Here is a 16477-nt window from a genome sequence, read left to right as displayed (position 1 = left end):
TTAATCATTAGCTCTTAACCAGCTATTCAGCTTGTGCCCCGAGGTAAAAGGTTGTATTAACCCTTTCATACGTACTGTCATTTTATAATTCCCTCATACTTTGCGATCTACATCACCTGAAGCTGTTTGGAAAGTTTTGAGTGCGTCTGGACTGTGAGCTGTGTCTTCTTCCTCTCATCAATCATTAGTTTCTCATGTTACGTTAAATTAGATCAAACGACTATTCGACAATGAACATTTTTGTTGATTTTTTTTTTATTGTTGATGTTGTCGATAACATCGTCTAATCATTTCAGCCCTATATCTTAAAAATGCATAAAGGTGTTTGCACGATTTTTGCCGTACTGTATTTATACGACTTTTTGTAAACAAGAAAATGTTGTCACTGTGACGTCATTGTAAGCAACATCTTGCTACAAATAAACAAATAAGTAAATTGTTTAGTTTCCAATGGCAGCAAACTTAGGTGCTTCTCTTTTACCATGTTGCCCTGTTTTTGTTTTTTTTTTGGGCCAAACAATTTACTTATTTATTTATTTGTAGCAAGTTGTTGCCCACGATGACGTCACAGTGACATAATTTTGTTGTTTACAAAAAGTTGTACAAATACACCAAAAATCATGTAAACACCTTTATGCACTTTTAAGATATGACCAATCAAACATAATTGCTGATTTGTTTTATTTTTTATTTTTTATTTTTTTTGGGCCACCCTGTATATTGTACATGTCAAAGGAAAATAACTAATTGTATTACTTCGATGTGGTTCAAATTAACGTTGCATGGTTCTGTACAATGATGGGTGCACTACACAACAAAATTAGTAAATAGGATGCAAGGCGATCTGACCGGTGTGAACTGCAAGGTGATTGTCTGTGTTCTGTGACTGCTATCGGGTCATTGAATAACCTATAATGTGCGAGGAAATGCAGCCAGTGGAGTTTCTGGTGCCCCCCTAGTAAGCTGGTACCCTATGCAAACTGTGTAATATGTGTAAAGGAGAGGTGGTACTGATGTTGTGCCTTAATTTTGTTGTGCTGTGGCTTTTCCGCTGTGGTTTACATTTTGTTGTATTGTGGCTTAATTTTGTTGTGTTGTCGCTTTAATTCCGTTGTGTTGTGGCTTAAAATGATCATGTTGTTGCTCAATTTTGTTGTGCTGTGGCTTTTCCGTTGTGGTTTAGACTAATGTTTTTGTATTGTGGCCTTCTGTTGTGTTGTAGCTTAATTTTGTTTTGATGTGGCTTAAAATTGTTGTGCTGTGGCTTTTTCATTATGTTGTGCAGGATTCGTACACATTGTGACTAGTAAATTTCCAGGACTATTTCATGAATTTCCAAAATTATTTTGCAGCGTTTTCAAATGTTTCTACTAGTGCTGTTGATTTAACGTGTTAATTCGGTGAAATTAATTATATATAAAAATAATGCGTTAAAAAAATGTTTGCAATTAATCATGTTCCCGGACCGTGATAAGGAATAGTTCTACCCTCTGAGCAATTCAAGCTTGAAGTACCACCTGTTTTCAGCAGGGGAGCAGCAAGCATATGTAGAACACACCACACTCAAGCTGCTTGATACTTGCAACATCACAAGATGAGAACGCATTCTTGCTTTAAACACAATCTGATGGAGTGCAATTCTGAATGCAGAGATCTCGAGACGTGCTTTTCTACATTTCAAACCACATTTAACTTGACACAGCGACCTAAAAAAGCTGTGTTTATGGTGCGATGCAACCAAAGCGCTCTAAAAGCATTCATCTGACTTTGATGCATCCTTAGAAAAGCCCTTATTAAAAATATACCTTCTGACAGATTGACTAATTCAATTGCAAAATGGATTGCTGTGGACTGTAAGCCAATGATAGGTTTATGTTCAATAATATCGCCTCAGCTCTAACGTTAGATAACCTAGATAAATATGAGCTATTAGGCTTATCCAAGTGTTTGTGGGGAGTGGGGAAGCTAAATTAGTACCTCACTTACTGCATGTTTAACTTAATGTGCATTTCTCTCTATAAATTAACAAAATGTTCAGACAGTCTCCTTGCTGGTTTTTCAGACACATTCAGAATCATTACCGCTTTTGCCGGTGTCACTGTGGCTCGCTTTGTGCGCGCACTTGTAAAATGTATATTTTAAAGGCTCACTATCACGGTTTAGTATTTCTCTGTAATGTAGAACAGTGTTAGCAATGTTACTTATAACATTCTTTCTCAGCCCTGGAACTCAAACCATTTTCTGATGCCCCCCAAAAAATATATATTTAAGTAATTAAATTAATATCATAAACATGCAACAACTAGTCGACTAAATGCTTAAACTAACGACTACTAGTCGACTAGGAAAATCTTTGGTCGGGGGCAGCCCTAGTTGTTATACATGCACAGACAAACAAAAATTCTGTTTCATGCAGATTTTAATATCTGAAATACCAGGAGAAACCACAGCATATTCCACAGTTATTGTAGCCTACAAATTCAGCTTCATCTGGTAAGAAAAAAAAAGAACAAAATAATATTTTAATAATAATTGTATAATAATAATAATAATATTAAGCCCCGCACACACCTGGTACTATCTGAATACAGAGGCAGATAATTTTGTCATATGAACAGATACAGATACAACTACACATAATGGCTCCGCTGCACACTCCTAATAAATACATTGCCTTCTAAAGCCACTTTTTGTCTCATCACAGCTTTACTTGTCTGCCACAATAATGTAATGCATTTTAATTATTTGGATTATTATTTTTATAATATAGATTATTTTTATATTTACTTAAATGTAGGCTAACTATTTATAATTATTTAATCATTACATATTATAATTATTGAATTATTGTTATTTGTGGGGCTTTCTCAGCAAATATCTATATACATGATCAATTGTGGTTAAAAAAAAATAAATAAAAGAAAATTAAAAAAAAAAATCGATTGACAGCCCTAGTTTCTACCCATTTGTGAAATATGGCTATAACAGTCAAAACATACACCTTATACAATGTCACTAGGGGTGGGCAATATGACCAAAATCTTATATCATGATATAACTAATTTTATATCACGATAACGATATATCACGATATGGTTACATTTTTCGAAAAAAATATCCAGTCATTTAATTAAATACTTTATAAATGAGAACTACCTCCTCTTAGCTCATTTTCTCTTTATTTGGAAAGGAGTAAAAAAATTATATTAATAAAATAAAATAAAAACAATTGGTGGTAATCAAAAAGTGGTAATCAACCTTACCAAAATGCAAAATTTCAAATTTCATTCTGATGTTGTTGATTACTATTATTATTATAATACTTTCCTCATGAAACTTGACATCTTCTGAAAGCAATGCATCAAAGGAAATAATTCATGAGTAAAAAAAAAAAGGATATCATTCCTATCCTTGATAAAAGAAAAAACACTTCATTAAGCTCTTTTAAGTAATCTCTGTAGAGAATAATTGAATATCTGAAAGCAAAGCCGGTTTGTTTTCTAATATCTATCATTCGAACGGAATTTTATTAAGGGTGATGATGTGTAGTTAAAAAATCTGCATGACAGATGACACATTTTTTGGCACATGACACATTGTTTTAGCTGTTTTCCTCATCAGGGTTGGTTAGAATGTCAGGCTCTCTCACGTTTGAGATGTCTGACTTCCTCCATAGTGCTTTAAGGTAAAACACTCAAAACTCAGTAGAATTCAAATGGGTCACGCAAGTTAAGTTGTGCCGCGACAGAGAGAAACCAGATTGAGTAGCGCCAGTGATCATACACTCTGCGTCCTCCTGTCTGTGGAGCACAATCTGGAAGCCTGCTGGAGTGAACTCATGCGCGACAATCACGTGATACACAGCTGCGTGTGTGAGATGAGAAGCATATTTAGAATTTAATTTCTTTTGGCGGCCCGAAATTTCGATTGGGCGGCCCCTCAAAAATTGTCAGTACCTGAAAAAACCTGTTTCTTCAATTCTCTCAGTCTCACGTGTCGCCCCGCCTTCCTTCTCAATTTCTCCGACAGAATGTGTACCGCGTATGTGTTACGTGAATAGAATGAGGTGCAAATCTCTTGCCATGCGGTACCAGTCGGTAATCCAAAATGTATACAGGTTGCCAAATTTCTACCAGTTTATCAAGTCTACTGGTATATCGCCCACCCCTAGTAATAACTCACAAAAGTTTTATTTTATTATTACTTTATTTATTGTTTTTGTCTTGTCCTCTCACCTCATCTTTTGGATGTCTCACTGTCAACTTTTTAATTCCCACTTCGATTTTTACAAGCCACTTTTTTCCTATTCAAACACAGATGAAAATATACCGGTATATCTAGCTATACATATACAGTAAAAAGTAAACCATTGGGTTTAACTTTAATTCAACTCCGAGCACCTCCCGAGATGGTCTGAGATTATTTGCAGGCAGCGCTCACAATTAAGACAACATTCATGCTAACTATTTTTGGACCACTGACACAGAGAGAGAAATTCTTCAAATGTATATCCTGTGAGAAACGCAACAAACACTGAATCAGACACGCGCATCGACAGCTTTTCTTTCGTCTGTTCTGCAAAATATAAACCGTCACGTAGGCTATAATAGAAAATTGCTCAGTACTAAAGGGAACAGAATTGCGTTTAATATTATATCAATTCGGGACGCAGTTTGTCATGAATTTTAGCCAGTGCCTCACATCCAAACAGCTGAGAACATTTCGAAATCTAAAGGCTATACTGTATATATATTTGCATCAGTTTCATATACATTTGTCAGTGTTAATAATTACAGATTAGAATGGAAAACAAATTGAGAGAAATAGACCTGAAACAGACACCTTTCGCAGGTGAGCCCTAAATCTGCTTTTGCTCCAGTACACGGATACGATTCTTGACAGAAGCGACCGGGGAAAAGATCAAGGGACATCAATGACAATCAGCACATGTCTTTTCTCATGTTTTCCATTAAAATCAGGAGAATGTAGGTGATACTGAGACTTGCTCAGACTCACAAGCAAACATCACCATAAGCTTAATTTTGGTGAGTTATTACATAGTACAAACATTCAAAGCCTTAATATATTCAAACAATAATGTAAATATGAAATTTACTAATTCCTTTAATTATACACTATCCATATGAATTGAGCGATCACGAGCAAACTTCAATAGCGTTAATGAAGTGCCAAATGCGACACCGCATGGCACTACGCCTATTCACAAACTACTAAGTTTACGCAGTAATGCATTTTGCATACTGCTGCTCCGTGCGGGCTCCGAGTAGCACTTATTCGCGTTGCTCTTCGATCGAAAATATTTTGTTAATAAATTCCATGACTTTTCCAAAACATTCAGTGTTAACTTGTTTTTCCATGACATTTCCAGGCCTGGAAAAAACACAATTTCTAAATTCCATGACTTTTCCAGGATTTCCATGACCGTACGAACCCTGGTTGTGGCTTAGTTTTGTTGTGTTGTTGCTTAATTTGGTTGTGCTGTGGCTTTTTGTATGTACAAAACAAATTCTTCTTGGTGCTCCATGTGGTGGAAATTAACACTTTTTTTTTCTTGAGTATAGAAGGCCTAAACTGTTTTCTGTTATAAAGTTGGTTTGAGAAATCCATGTTAGAAACTGTTAGAAATCCATGTTTGTTTTCTTATTTCTTATTTCCATTGTTAGAAATCATATTTATTACTTATGCCTAAATATATAGGAAAAAACACTTTTTTCCCCTTAACATGTTGAAATAAACACAAATAAAAAATCTTTTGAGGGTGGAATTGGAAAAAAAACCTATGACACCAGAGAGGGCAGGAGCTGGACAGAATCTTACGAGAGCAGGACTGAAAAGTCAGTGAAGACCTCTACCTGCGGGATTTGCGGTTGGGAGCAGGACATAATATGAAATCTTTTTGCAGGAGCTTGACAGAATCTAGCGGGAACGGGTCTGAAAAATCCATCCTGCGCAGACCTCAAGCCTTGAAGACCACAAGTGTCCTTCAGCTCCTCTAGTTCTCTTTCTCACCACATCTAACATTTTCTAAAGATTTGCTCAGTGGATTCTTCCCATGATTCATGAGACGGCACTTTTGAGAGACAGGCAAAGAATGGGGTCTGTCATACACAGTGACATATACAATCAAATTAATATGGCATTATAAATCTCATCAGCCTCTCTTCTTTAGATATAAAGTAGCCTTCTTTTTGATACGTTAAAAAATAATCTTTCCATAAACATCAGACACTACAGCAGTTTGATAATTACCAGTAAACCTAAAAAGTAACTGCAACAACACTAAAAAAAAATCCAACTTCAGTTTTGTCAGACAAGCTCAATTTTAAAAGTTGATTGAACTCATTTCGAAAAAAGTGAGGTTACATAAAACAATCAAGTAAGTCAACTTTTATGCCATTTAAGTCAGAGCAACTTACATTTTTAAACAGTGAGAACATACAATATCAAGTCTGGTGGTGAAGGTAGAACATACAGGCTTTTGAGCATGCTCAGTTTAATCACTGACCCTCCAACACACCCCTATTTGAAACATTGTGCACCTCTGTGAAATGGAGGCTTAAATTTCACTGTTGTAAGTCTATAAAGCCAGGCTCTACCACAGAAAATCAGGAAATATGTGGGAATTTAAATCTTTGATTTCGACTCATATCTTTAATGATGTTATCCATTTGTTAAAGTCAAGAAAAGGTCTTGAAAATTCATGGGTTAAAATCTGAGGGAACCTTGTAAGGCTGAGCACTATGAACTTCACATTGTTGCGTCTGCTACGGAGCATGCCCACTGGTGAAGCATTGTGGCTGAAGACACTACCCACAATCCCCTGCTCTTGAATTTATTTAAGTGTGTTTGGTCAAAGCGTGCCGACTTTTGTAAATAATCTGATTTTAATTAACAGATGTTTTTGCTCTTTATGTGTTTTTAATTATGTTTTGCTGTAGAAAGTTGTGTTTTGTTTAAAGTCACCATCAGGGTAATTAGTGTTCGCTTTGATGAAGTATCTTTATTTATAAAGTTGACTCAACTTCTAAAAGTTTGAAGTACTTGTAACCTACACCACCATTTAAGTTAGACCATCTATTTGGTCTCTTAGTAGGGCTGATACATGATCTTATGTCAAAATCTAGATCTACTTAAAAAAAAATATATATATATAGATATATATATTATATTGTTTTCAAAAATATTGAAATTTATGGACAGCTATACTTAAAAATTGAAGTTTATTGAACTTAATGATCATTGATATTTTTGAGTTCGCTGAACTTATTGTATTAAGTTCATGGAACTTGAGATCCAGCTTCAATTGTTAAGTTGGTAAAACTAATTTGCCTGAAGTTGAATAAACTCAAAAATGCTTTGCAGCTGGTTGCCTTACTTTTTAAGTTTACTCAACTTTTTATTTTTTACAGTGAACTATGAATAGATTTAATAATGAAATCTAATTACATGCAAGGTTGTATAGTCTGTACATGCTCTCGATTCCTTTTTAAGCATGTCATAACTGTACTTACAGAACAAACTGTTTCATTTACATTCATCTGGGCAATCTGAGATGTACTACCTAGTTCTGCAACATTCTTGAGGACAAATGTTTTTTCAGGACAGGCACAACACAGAGGCTTGGTACATTTTCTTTATAACTAGATCACTTCCTCATACATTTTACAGTGTGCCTGCCATCACTTTCACCACTGCAGGAGTTAGTTTGAATTTTGTCATCATTTACTTCAACCCCGTACAGTTTCAAACCCATATTACTTTCTTTCATTGAACACAAAAGGAGACAGAATGCCAGCTTCAGTCACCATTTACTTTCATTGTACTGAAAAAAAGATGCAATGAGAGTAAATGGTGATTAAGGCCAACATTTTGCCTAAAATACGTGCTCCGCGGAAGAAAGTTTCAATTTAATTTGTGGGTGAGTTATCCCTTTAAAAAGCATTTCTAAGTCTGCTAAATGATTAGATGTAAATGTAAATCTAAGTAAATGCCCAGACAGATGGAAAGGGTCTGTGCACAGAACTGAACCTGCTTCAGGGAGTGGTTTTCTTTAAATGTCAAACAAAAACACAAGCCTGTAAACCATTTCCATGTCTGTGTGCACAAGAGGGGAAAAAGGAGTACGTGAAAAACACATCAGTTGGAAAAATAAGCAGTGAGGCCGACTGCTATGGCTGGAACTGGAGGGATCCTCCCCAAGCTCTCACTGTAGTCGCAATCATTCAGAAAACATGGTTGCGTTCATTATTAAAGAATTTAGAATGTTTCTGAAACATTTTTATTTGCAAAGAATAAAAACTGAAAAACTGTGCAAAGCTTAAAACTAAACTTAAAACGTTGGCATAAATGCGTACAACTAAAGCAAAACTAGTCATTATCTTTTTTTATAGCACAGTGTAATTTCTTTAAATATGTCAATAATTACTGATATCAAATGTTATACGTCTCTGGAGGCTGCTCAAATTTCTGCCACACCACGGAACAAAACTCACATACTGTTCATTAAATTCGACACAAATCATTATCAAAGGACATAGAATAATTACTCTAGCGTTGTTCGTTCTTGAAGAAAGGAAAAACCTGGGTAACCATTGTATGTACTGTCTGCCACCTGAACCGCATCAACGTGCCCCGTGTTTGATGCCTGTGCCGTGTCAGCTGCGAAGCAATGCGTTAAATAGCTAAATGTGCATCAGCATTATAAATACACATCTGCATTATATTGGCCAATAGCTACTCGCTCTCTCGATATTGCCATCTGCCATGTAAAAAAAAATCAATAAATAAATATCCATCCACCACTAGTATAAAGAAACTAAAAAGCTCAAAAGTTCTATAATAAAAAGTATTAATTAGTAGTAATAACAGTTATTAGTAGTTCTTTTTCATTATTAATTAGTAATTCACCATTTTTCAATGACAGATGTCTACTACAGAGCAATGTGGCCGATGGCTGTTAAAAAAAGGAGCGATGGCCAGATATTAGTAATGTGGTCATGTTCAAGATTTGAAAAACAGTTAAAACAAATTTCATTTGCATCAAATACTTTATGATCACAGACAGCAGATGAGCAACACTGTAAGGCATAATTAGAAAAAAAAAATTTGTTTATATAAATATCTGAAATCAAGCTTGTGAAATTTTGCAGACACACAAAAAAGGATTAATTCAACACTCAGCTGAGAGCAAAATACTTTTCTATCCCTAAGAAGTTGCTGAGAAGTCAAGAAAATTATCCAAGGGTCACTTTTCATCTAGCCTTTGACCTGTACACAAACAGTAGCTTGCTCTTTGATTACTGATATATAATGACCTATGACCTTCTATACAGGCCTAACATACTAGTCAGAAGTTTGGACACATCTATTCATTCTTTATTATTGCAGTTTTCCACATTTTAGAATAATAGAAAAGTCAGTACAAATAGAAGTATGCATTATGCAGTGACCAAAAAATGTCACACAAATAAAACCTCTGAAATTATATAACTTCTTCAAAGTAGCCACTCTTTGATTAGATTAGAGCTCTGCCCACTCTGGTCATTCTCTTAAAGGGAAAGTTCACCCAAAAATGAAAATTCTCTCATTATTTACTCAGTCGGGTGCAAACTGACCAAAACTCCTTTATTCACTGTAAATCTTGACATCATCAGTCTCCTTGGCAATCATGATTTCAAGCTCAATTACACTTGCCAGCACCATCTTGCACTATGCGCATGCGTCAAGCACTAGGAAGGGTAATTTTTGCTTGAAATTCAAGCTTGAAATCATTATCATGCCTATAGACTGCAATGGCAAGATGTACAGTAGAAAAGGAAGTTATATTTTGGACTGTTCTCACCCAAAACTGATTGGATCGCTTCATAAGACATGGATTAAACCACTGGAGTCTACTTTTATGCTGCCTTTATTTGCTTTTTGGAGCTTCAAAGTTTTGGTCACCATTCACTTGCATTGAAAGGACCAACAGAGCTGAAATATTCTTCTAAAAATCTTCATTTGTGTTCTGCAGAAGAAAGAAAGTCATACATATCTGGGATGGCATGAGGGTGAGTAAATGATGAGAGAATTTTCATTTTAGGGTGAACTATCCCTTTAATAAAAAATAATGAAAATGTTAGTTTAGTAAAGAAATCCATATGCAAGCACAACTCATAATAGACTACACAACTGATTTCAAGCATTTAAGCTTAAGCCTTTAGTTTAGATTAAAAGGTTTTAAGATCACAAGAAATAAATGTGTGAAAAGTGTGTCCAAACTTTAAAGGTTGTGTATTTCCATTTAAACTGTGTAGTGTAACAGTTTTGCTTTCATGTAAACTACACCAGCTTAATACTATTCAATTGTGCTTGGTGTGAGCCTATGGTAAAATTATCATGCAAAAATGTCAGAGTTTTTACCCCAACAAGCATTCTGCATTGCCAGCAAAAAGACATGATCTGCATATCAGGATATAAGCTAATAAAAGATTAAGGGAGGCTCCACTAACATACAATGACTACACTGTGCAATCTTGTCTCCTGGTAACCTGTCACCTATGGAGGGGCTCTATTAGACTCAAAAGTCATTCATTATATGGTAACTGCACACATATGCACAAGCCGACTGATTGACGGATTGTCTTATGTACTTCAAAATGCAACACACTACAAAGTAAATAAGAAATTACAAGCTTTCCTCAAACGTCAGTTCAGTGTCATCATGGACACGCCCCCTTCACTTCGGAGACTTCAACAACATAAAAAAAAATAAAAGTCGCTGTCTAATAAAACTCTAGTTTATTGCATGCATATTTGTGGAGCTTAAGCCAAACTGTATGTGATGATGGGTCAGCAATGTATCATATACCAATAGAGTGAATGGACTCTGCATGCATGATGCGTCAACTTTAATAAACTTTTTGGAGTGGAAAATGTCCGGAAACCCGTGATTTAACACTTTGTTTTCATTGAAGGCCAGTTAATGTGACTTTCAAAACGACTGCAACTTTGTATCTAGTGGTCGCCGCCCAAAACAGTCCTCAAAGGAGTTTGACATGTGCCGCTCCAAAACTATCTCCCAACTCACCTCTTTCCCGTAAAGGGGCACTCGCTTCTTCATCCCTGCTCACTTGCGTGATGATCGAAGAGGACGGGTGGTCCATGAGATCCGTAAAGCCAGAAAAAAGCGTAAAACGTTTTCCGTATTAAAATATAAAAAAATAAATAAATAAAAAAATAAAAAACCTCCCTGCAAATGCTCCCAAAAACCCAAAAGACTTTTACCGCTCAAGGACAGACATAATGCGAAACCGTACGAGGATGAATGTGACACGTATGCTTGTATAAGTTAGAGGGGGAGGGGAGACAATTAAATAAAAATAATAATAAAAAGTTAAGTTCCCAGATGATAACTTTTCACAACATGGAGTTCGACTCGGCTCTCAATTTCAAGATACAAACATGGAACTCGCCGGTTTCAAGGCACCCCTCACCTTAAAGCGGCAACGCCACTATCGGACAAAAGGCAACTGCAAAAGTGCAATTTGAAAGTACAAAGTCTATAAATGTGTAAAAAGTGTTCCAATGATTAGAAGAATCGGTAGAAAAAAAAACTGGTCTGAACACATATTTTAGTATATGTTTGTTCGCATGCACCATTAAACATTGAAGATTCAAGGGGATGGTGGTCTCGCAAAGTTTCGAACCAAGACATGGTACTGTATGCGAATTCAAAACGTCTTGTGCTCAGTAAGTCATAAAAAAAAAAACTTTTTATATAATTATCGTGCACTTAAGAGCAAAATGTATCTTTATTTATAAAGTATGTTCAATTATATAACTTTATATTTCCTTTAAACGTAAACCATTAAAAGTATCTTCTATCTTAAAGTATTTAATTTGTACCCTTTTCTTCTTTCAACCAAACTAACTAATAAATCAACAATTGTACAAAGCGTCCCCGCTCGTTTGGAAACAGATTTCAATAATATGCGTTTCCCCTTTAAGACCTACAAAATCCAATACGCAAACAAAGTTTAAAAGATCTCTTAGCGTCGCCGAAAGTGAATGCTCAATTCTGACTTAAACACATTTTTCTGAAGTCCGATAGATAAAATATATTTGATTAGTTGCAAATCGATAGCGGTTTTAAAATGAATGTGCGCATATTGGTCTGCCTTTCACGTTTTGTCAAGTCGGAAAACTTTCTTGCGAACTTTTGTTTTTTTGGCACGAGCTAAAATAGCGGGGGCCTTGAGACCGTCTTCAGAATGGAGGATAGGGAGAGTCCTCAAAGTTCGCACTCTGTCATGTTGATTACAAGTTTACATCATTGGTATTCATGACACAGTACATTCAACAGTCTACAGTCATTCACTGAAAAGCATGTGAAAGCCCATCCAAATTATGAGGTTGAAGAACGTTTGCCACATTTTAGATATAAATTCTTTCCAAAATGTCATTCAGTTGCTTTTTAATATCATAAAACATTTTTAGCACCTTTGTATGTGCACCACCAGATGTTCAGGCACAACGTGAAATTATAAACATTATTTGCTGTAATAAACAAATATATAAAGTGCATACAATATAAATGTGCACCAGATGTTCAGGCTGAAAATATATCATTTAAACAGCATATAATTTATATATGTATACAAACTGCCTTGAAACAATATGTATTCTGAGAAAAACTTTACAAATAAAATTGACTTGACTTTAGCAACACAGTGGAGTTTCTCTTGGCCTTCACATTGTCATGGCCTGGGGAAATGAGAACTGAAATTTGAGGCACTTCCTGCTGATTAAAGGGATAGATCACCCAAAAATGAAAATTCTATCATCATTTACTCACCCTCATGTGGTTCCCAACCAATTCCGTAGAACTCAAAGAAATACTGAAGAATGTTTATACTGCTCTGTTCCATACAATGAAAGTATGTTGGGGACAAGATCTGTCAAGATCCAAAAAAACAAAACATAAAAAAAACCACAAAAAAAGCTAGACTATATGAATTATGCACTATATTTAGAGTCTTCTGAAGTTATATGATAGTTTTGTATGAGGAACAGACTAAAATTTAAGTCATTATTCAATGAAAATCTTGCTTGACAGTGGTCACCATTCTCTTTCATTGACTACCAGGGCCACAATGTCATGATCCTCAAAAGCGCAGTAGTACTAGGGTCCATATACTTCAGTCCAGATTGACATCCTTCAACCAAATGATGAGGGGGTCTGGAATGGCACCGATATTGCATTCTAGCTTGGTTGTATTTGCCTCCAGCAAAACTACATCTTTCAGTTCCTGCAGGAACTTTGGAGAGCCTTTTTCTCGCAGCTCTTTCCTCGACATAGACAGACAATTGCACACATTCATTCAGTCGACACATCTAAGGTCAGCTGTTTCATGCAACACACAGCATTAAATAGAGCTCCAGTTATACTGTTGTGACTCACAATAGTATGAAACCTGGATATGGAGAGCTGTCTCTTGGATGGGTCTTAAAAGAATAGTTCACCCAAAAGTGAATTTCTCTCATCATTTACTCACCCTCATGCCATCCCATGTTATCCATTCATCTCCAATGGTTAAATCCATGTCTTTAGAACCAATATGATAGGTGTGGGTGAGAAACAGATAAATATTTAAGTCCTTTTTACTATAAATTCTCCTCCCTGCACAGTAGATGGTGTTATGCACAAAGAATGCAAAAACAAAAGAAGAATGTGAAAGTGGAGATTGATAGTAATAAAGGACTTCAATATTGATCTGTTTCTCAACCACACTTTTCATATAACTTCTGAAGATATGGATTTAACCACTGGAGTAATATGGCTTACTTTTCTGCTGCCTTTATATGCTTTTGGAGTTTCAACATTTTGGTACCCATTCACTTGCATTGTGAAGACAAACAGAGCTGAGATATTTTTCTAAAAATCTTGGTTTGTGTTCTGCAGAAGACAGAAAGTCATACACATCTAGGATGGCATGATTGTGAGTAAATTATGAGAGCATTTTCTTTCTTTTTTTTTGGGGGGGGGGGGTGTGGGGGGTGGGACTATCGCTTTAAATGTTTAAAGTGCACCCTGGAGGTGCTGGTGCAGCTTTGACATCTGCTGGAGGACACTTATGACTAACTTGAAAAATGAAACTTCTTCAAACTGTGTTTCATCTGTTAAGACATTTATCAACATACCTGGAGAAAGATTTGGTCTATAGGCTGTAATCATATCTGCCTCCGGATTGTGGTATTATGGGTAATTCTGTGGATTATATGTATTATGGTAGACATTTTTTGTGACACAATTTGTGACAAAAAGTTTCCTTGGACTTGCTAACATTATCAGTCAGTTAACGCTGAATGTTTACATATAAAAAATAAATAAATGGGTTGTTTCTGAATTAAAATTCTCACATTCAAAATGGTTTAGTAACGACACCTATACTCTCAGATTGTCATGTAAAAATCTTAAAATTAATTACTGGTTTCTGAAATTCAAACTGTCACTCTGTTGTCCTGGCAAAGATGTGCTCTTCTGTCCCTTCTTATTGCCATGATAACCAAATATAAACATTTTAAGAAAATTGTTCTTGCTCAGTGTAAAGGTAATGGAGAGGATTTGAAAATGGTAAAGGTTTCGAAAACAGTGATTCTTTGATATAAAAAACTATAAGTTGTTCATATATATGCCAAATGAATATATATTCAGGTCAGCTGGCAAACTTTTTCGAGGAGTATGGTAATAATAACCGAAGGATGGTAAGCCACTTGTGGTCCTTGGTGATTTCAGCATACACCAAGACAAGCCCCAGGCCACTGAACTGAATGCTCTTCTGGCCTCATTTGAGTTGGAAAGACTAAGCACCACAGCAACCCACAGATTGGGAAACCAGCTGGACCTAATTTTTACACGTAATTGTACCAACTCAAATATTCTTGTTACTCCTTTACATGTCTCTGATCACTACTTTGTTCAATTCAACATGACTCTCCCATCTACATTAAAACAGACTTTGACTTTGAACAGACCTTTGGTTTCCTTTCGCCGTAACCTCATTTATTTTTTGTTTAGAACATTCAACACACTTCTCTGCCCTCCTCCTCCACCACCTTACACATCACTGACAGCAGATGTCTTGGCCACATTTTTTACTAATAAGGTTACAACCATCAGCAATACATTCTCAGCACCACACCCTGTCAAACACCCGTCTCCTGTATGAAACTCCTCTGTCTCTATGTTCTCTCCTCTGACTGACACTGAGGTCTCTAAACTCCTCCTCTCCAACCACCCCACCACCTGTTCCCTTCACCCCATTCCTTCTCACCTTCTCCAGGCCATCTCTCTGTCCATCTTACCTGCACTCATTCACATAATTAACACATCTCTACTTACAGACACTTTTCCCACTACATTTAAGCAGGCTCGAGTAACCCCGCTGCTGAAGAAACCCGCACTTAACCCCACACAAACAGAACACTACAGACCAGTCTCTCTCATCCCATTCATGGCAAAAACACTTGAAAGGGCAGTTTTCAATCAAATCTCTGCCTATCTCTCACAGAACAAGCTGCTGGATAACAATCAGTCAGGCTTCAAAAGTGGACATTCCACCAAGACTGCCCTGCTGTCTGTCACTGAGTCGCTAAGACAGGCGAAAGCTGAATCCAGATCATCCGTCCTGATTCTACTGGACCTTTCTGCAGCCTTCGACACAGTCAACTATCAGATCTACTTTCCAGCCTCTCTTCGCTGGGCATCACAGGAACTGTGCTTGACTGGTTTATTTCCTATCTCTCAGGTAGGTCCTTCAAGGTAGCCTGGAGAGGTGAGGTGTCCAAGCCACATCAGCTACTTACTGGGGTACCTCAGGGTTCAGTGCTTGGGCCACTTCTCTTCTCTATATACACAACATCACTGGGACCCATCATTCAGGCATATGTTTTCTCTTACCATTGCTACACTGATGACACGCAACTCTACTTGTCTTTCCAGCCCAACGACACACCACAGTGACTTCTCGAATCTCTACCTACCTGGCAGACATTTCGGCCTGGATGAAGGGACACCACCTGCAACTTAACCCAGCCAAGACCGAACTCCTTGTCTTCCCAGCCAACCCTGCTGTTGAACACAACATCACCATGCAGCTGGGTGAAACTACAGTAACGCCTTCCAAAACGGTCAGAAATCTAGGGGTAACCATCGATAACAAACTAAATTTCACAGACCACATCTCAAAGACCGCAAGATCATGTAGATTTACACTCTACAATATCAGGAAGATAAGACCCTTCCTCTCTGAACATGCCACACAACTTCTTGTTCAGTCCCTTGTCATAACTAGACTGGAATGCTGTAACGCTCTCATTGCAGGCCTCCCTGCATGTGCAATTAAACCCCTGCAAATGATCCAGTATGCAGCAGCACATCTGGTCTTTAATCAACCAAAGAGAGCGCATGTTACAC

At 36.7% G+C, this 16477-nt stretch overlaps 1 protein-coding gene across 1 annotated transcript in view; it reads right to left on the bottom strand.

Annotated features, from left to right (window-relative positions):
* LOC127447906 (carboxy-terminal domain RNA polymerase II polypeptide A small phosphatase 1-like) overlaps positions 1-12224 on the bottom strand; it is a 41694-nt gene extending 29470 nt beyond the window's left edge. Inside the window, exon 1 of the mRNA XM_051710089.1 lies at positions 11090-12224. Within this exon, the coding sequence (XP_051566049.1) occupies positions 11090-11165 (76 nt within the window). The 5' untranslated portion in view covers positions 11166-12224. The remainder of the gene's footprint in view (positions 1-11089) is intronic.
* Between the last annotated feature and the right edge of the window lie 4253 nt (positions 12225-16477).

The sequence above is a fragment of the Myxocyprinus asiaticus genome, chromosome 11 (assembly GCF_019703515.2).
Source record: "Myxocyprinus asiaticus isolate MX2 ecotype Aquarium Trade chromosome 11, UBuf_Myxa_2, whole genome shotgun sequence".
NCBI lineage: Eukaryota > Metazoa > Chordata > Actinopteri > Cypriniformes > Catostomidae > Myxocyprinus > Myxocyprinus asiaticus.
This window is presented reverse-complemented; position numbering and strand designations above follow the sequence as displayed.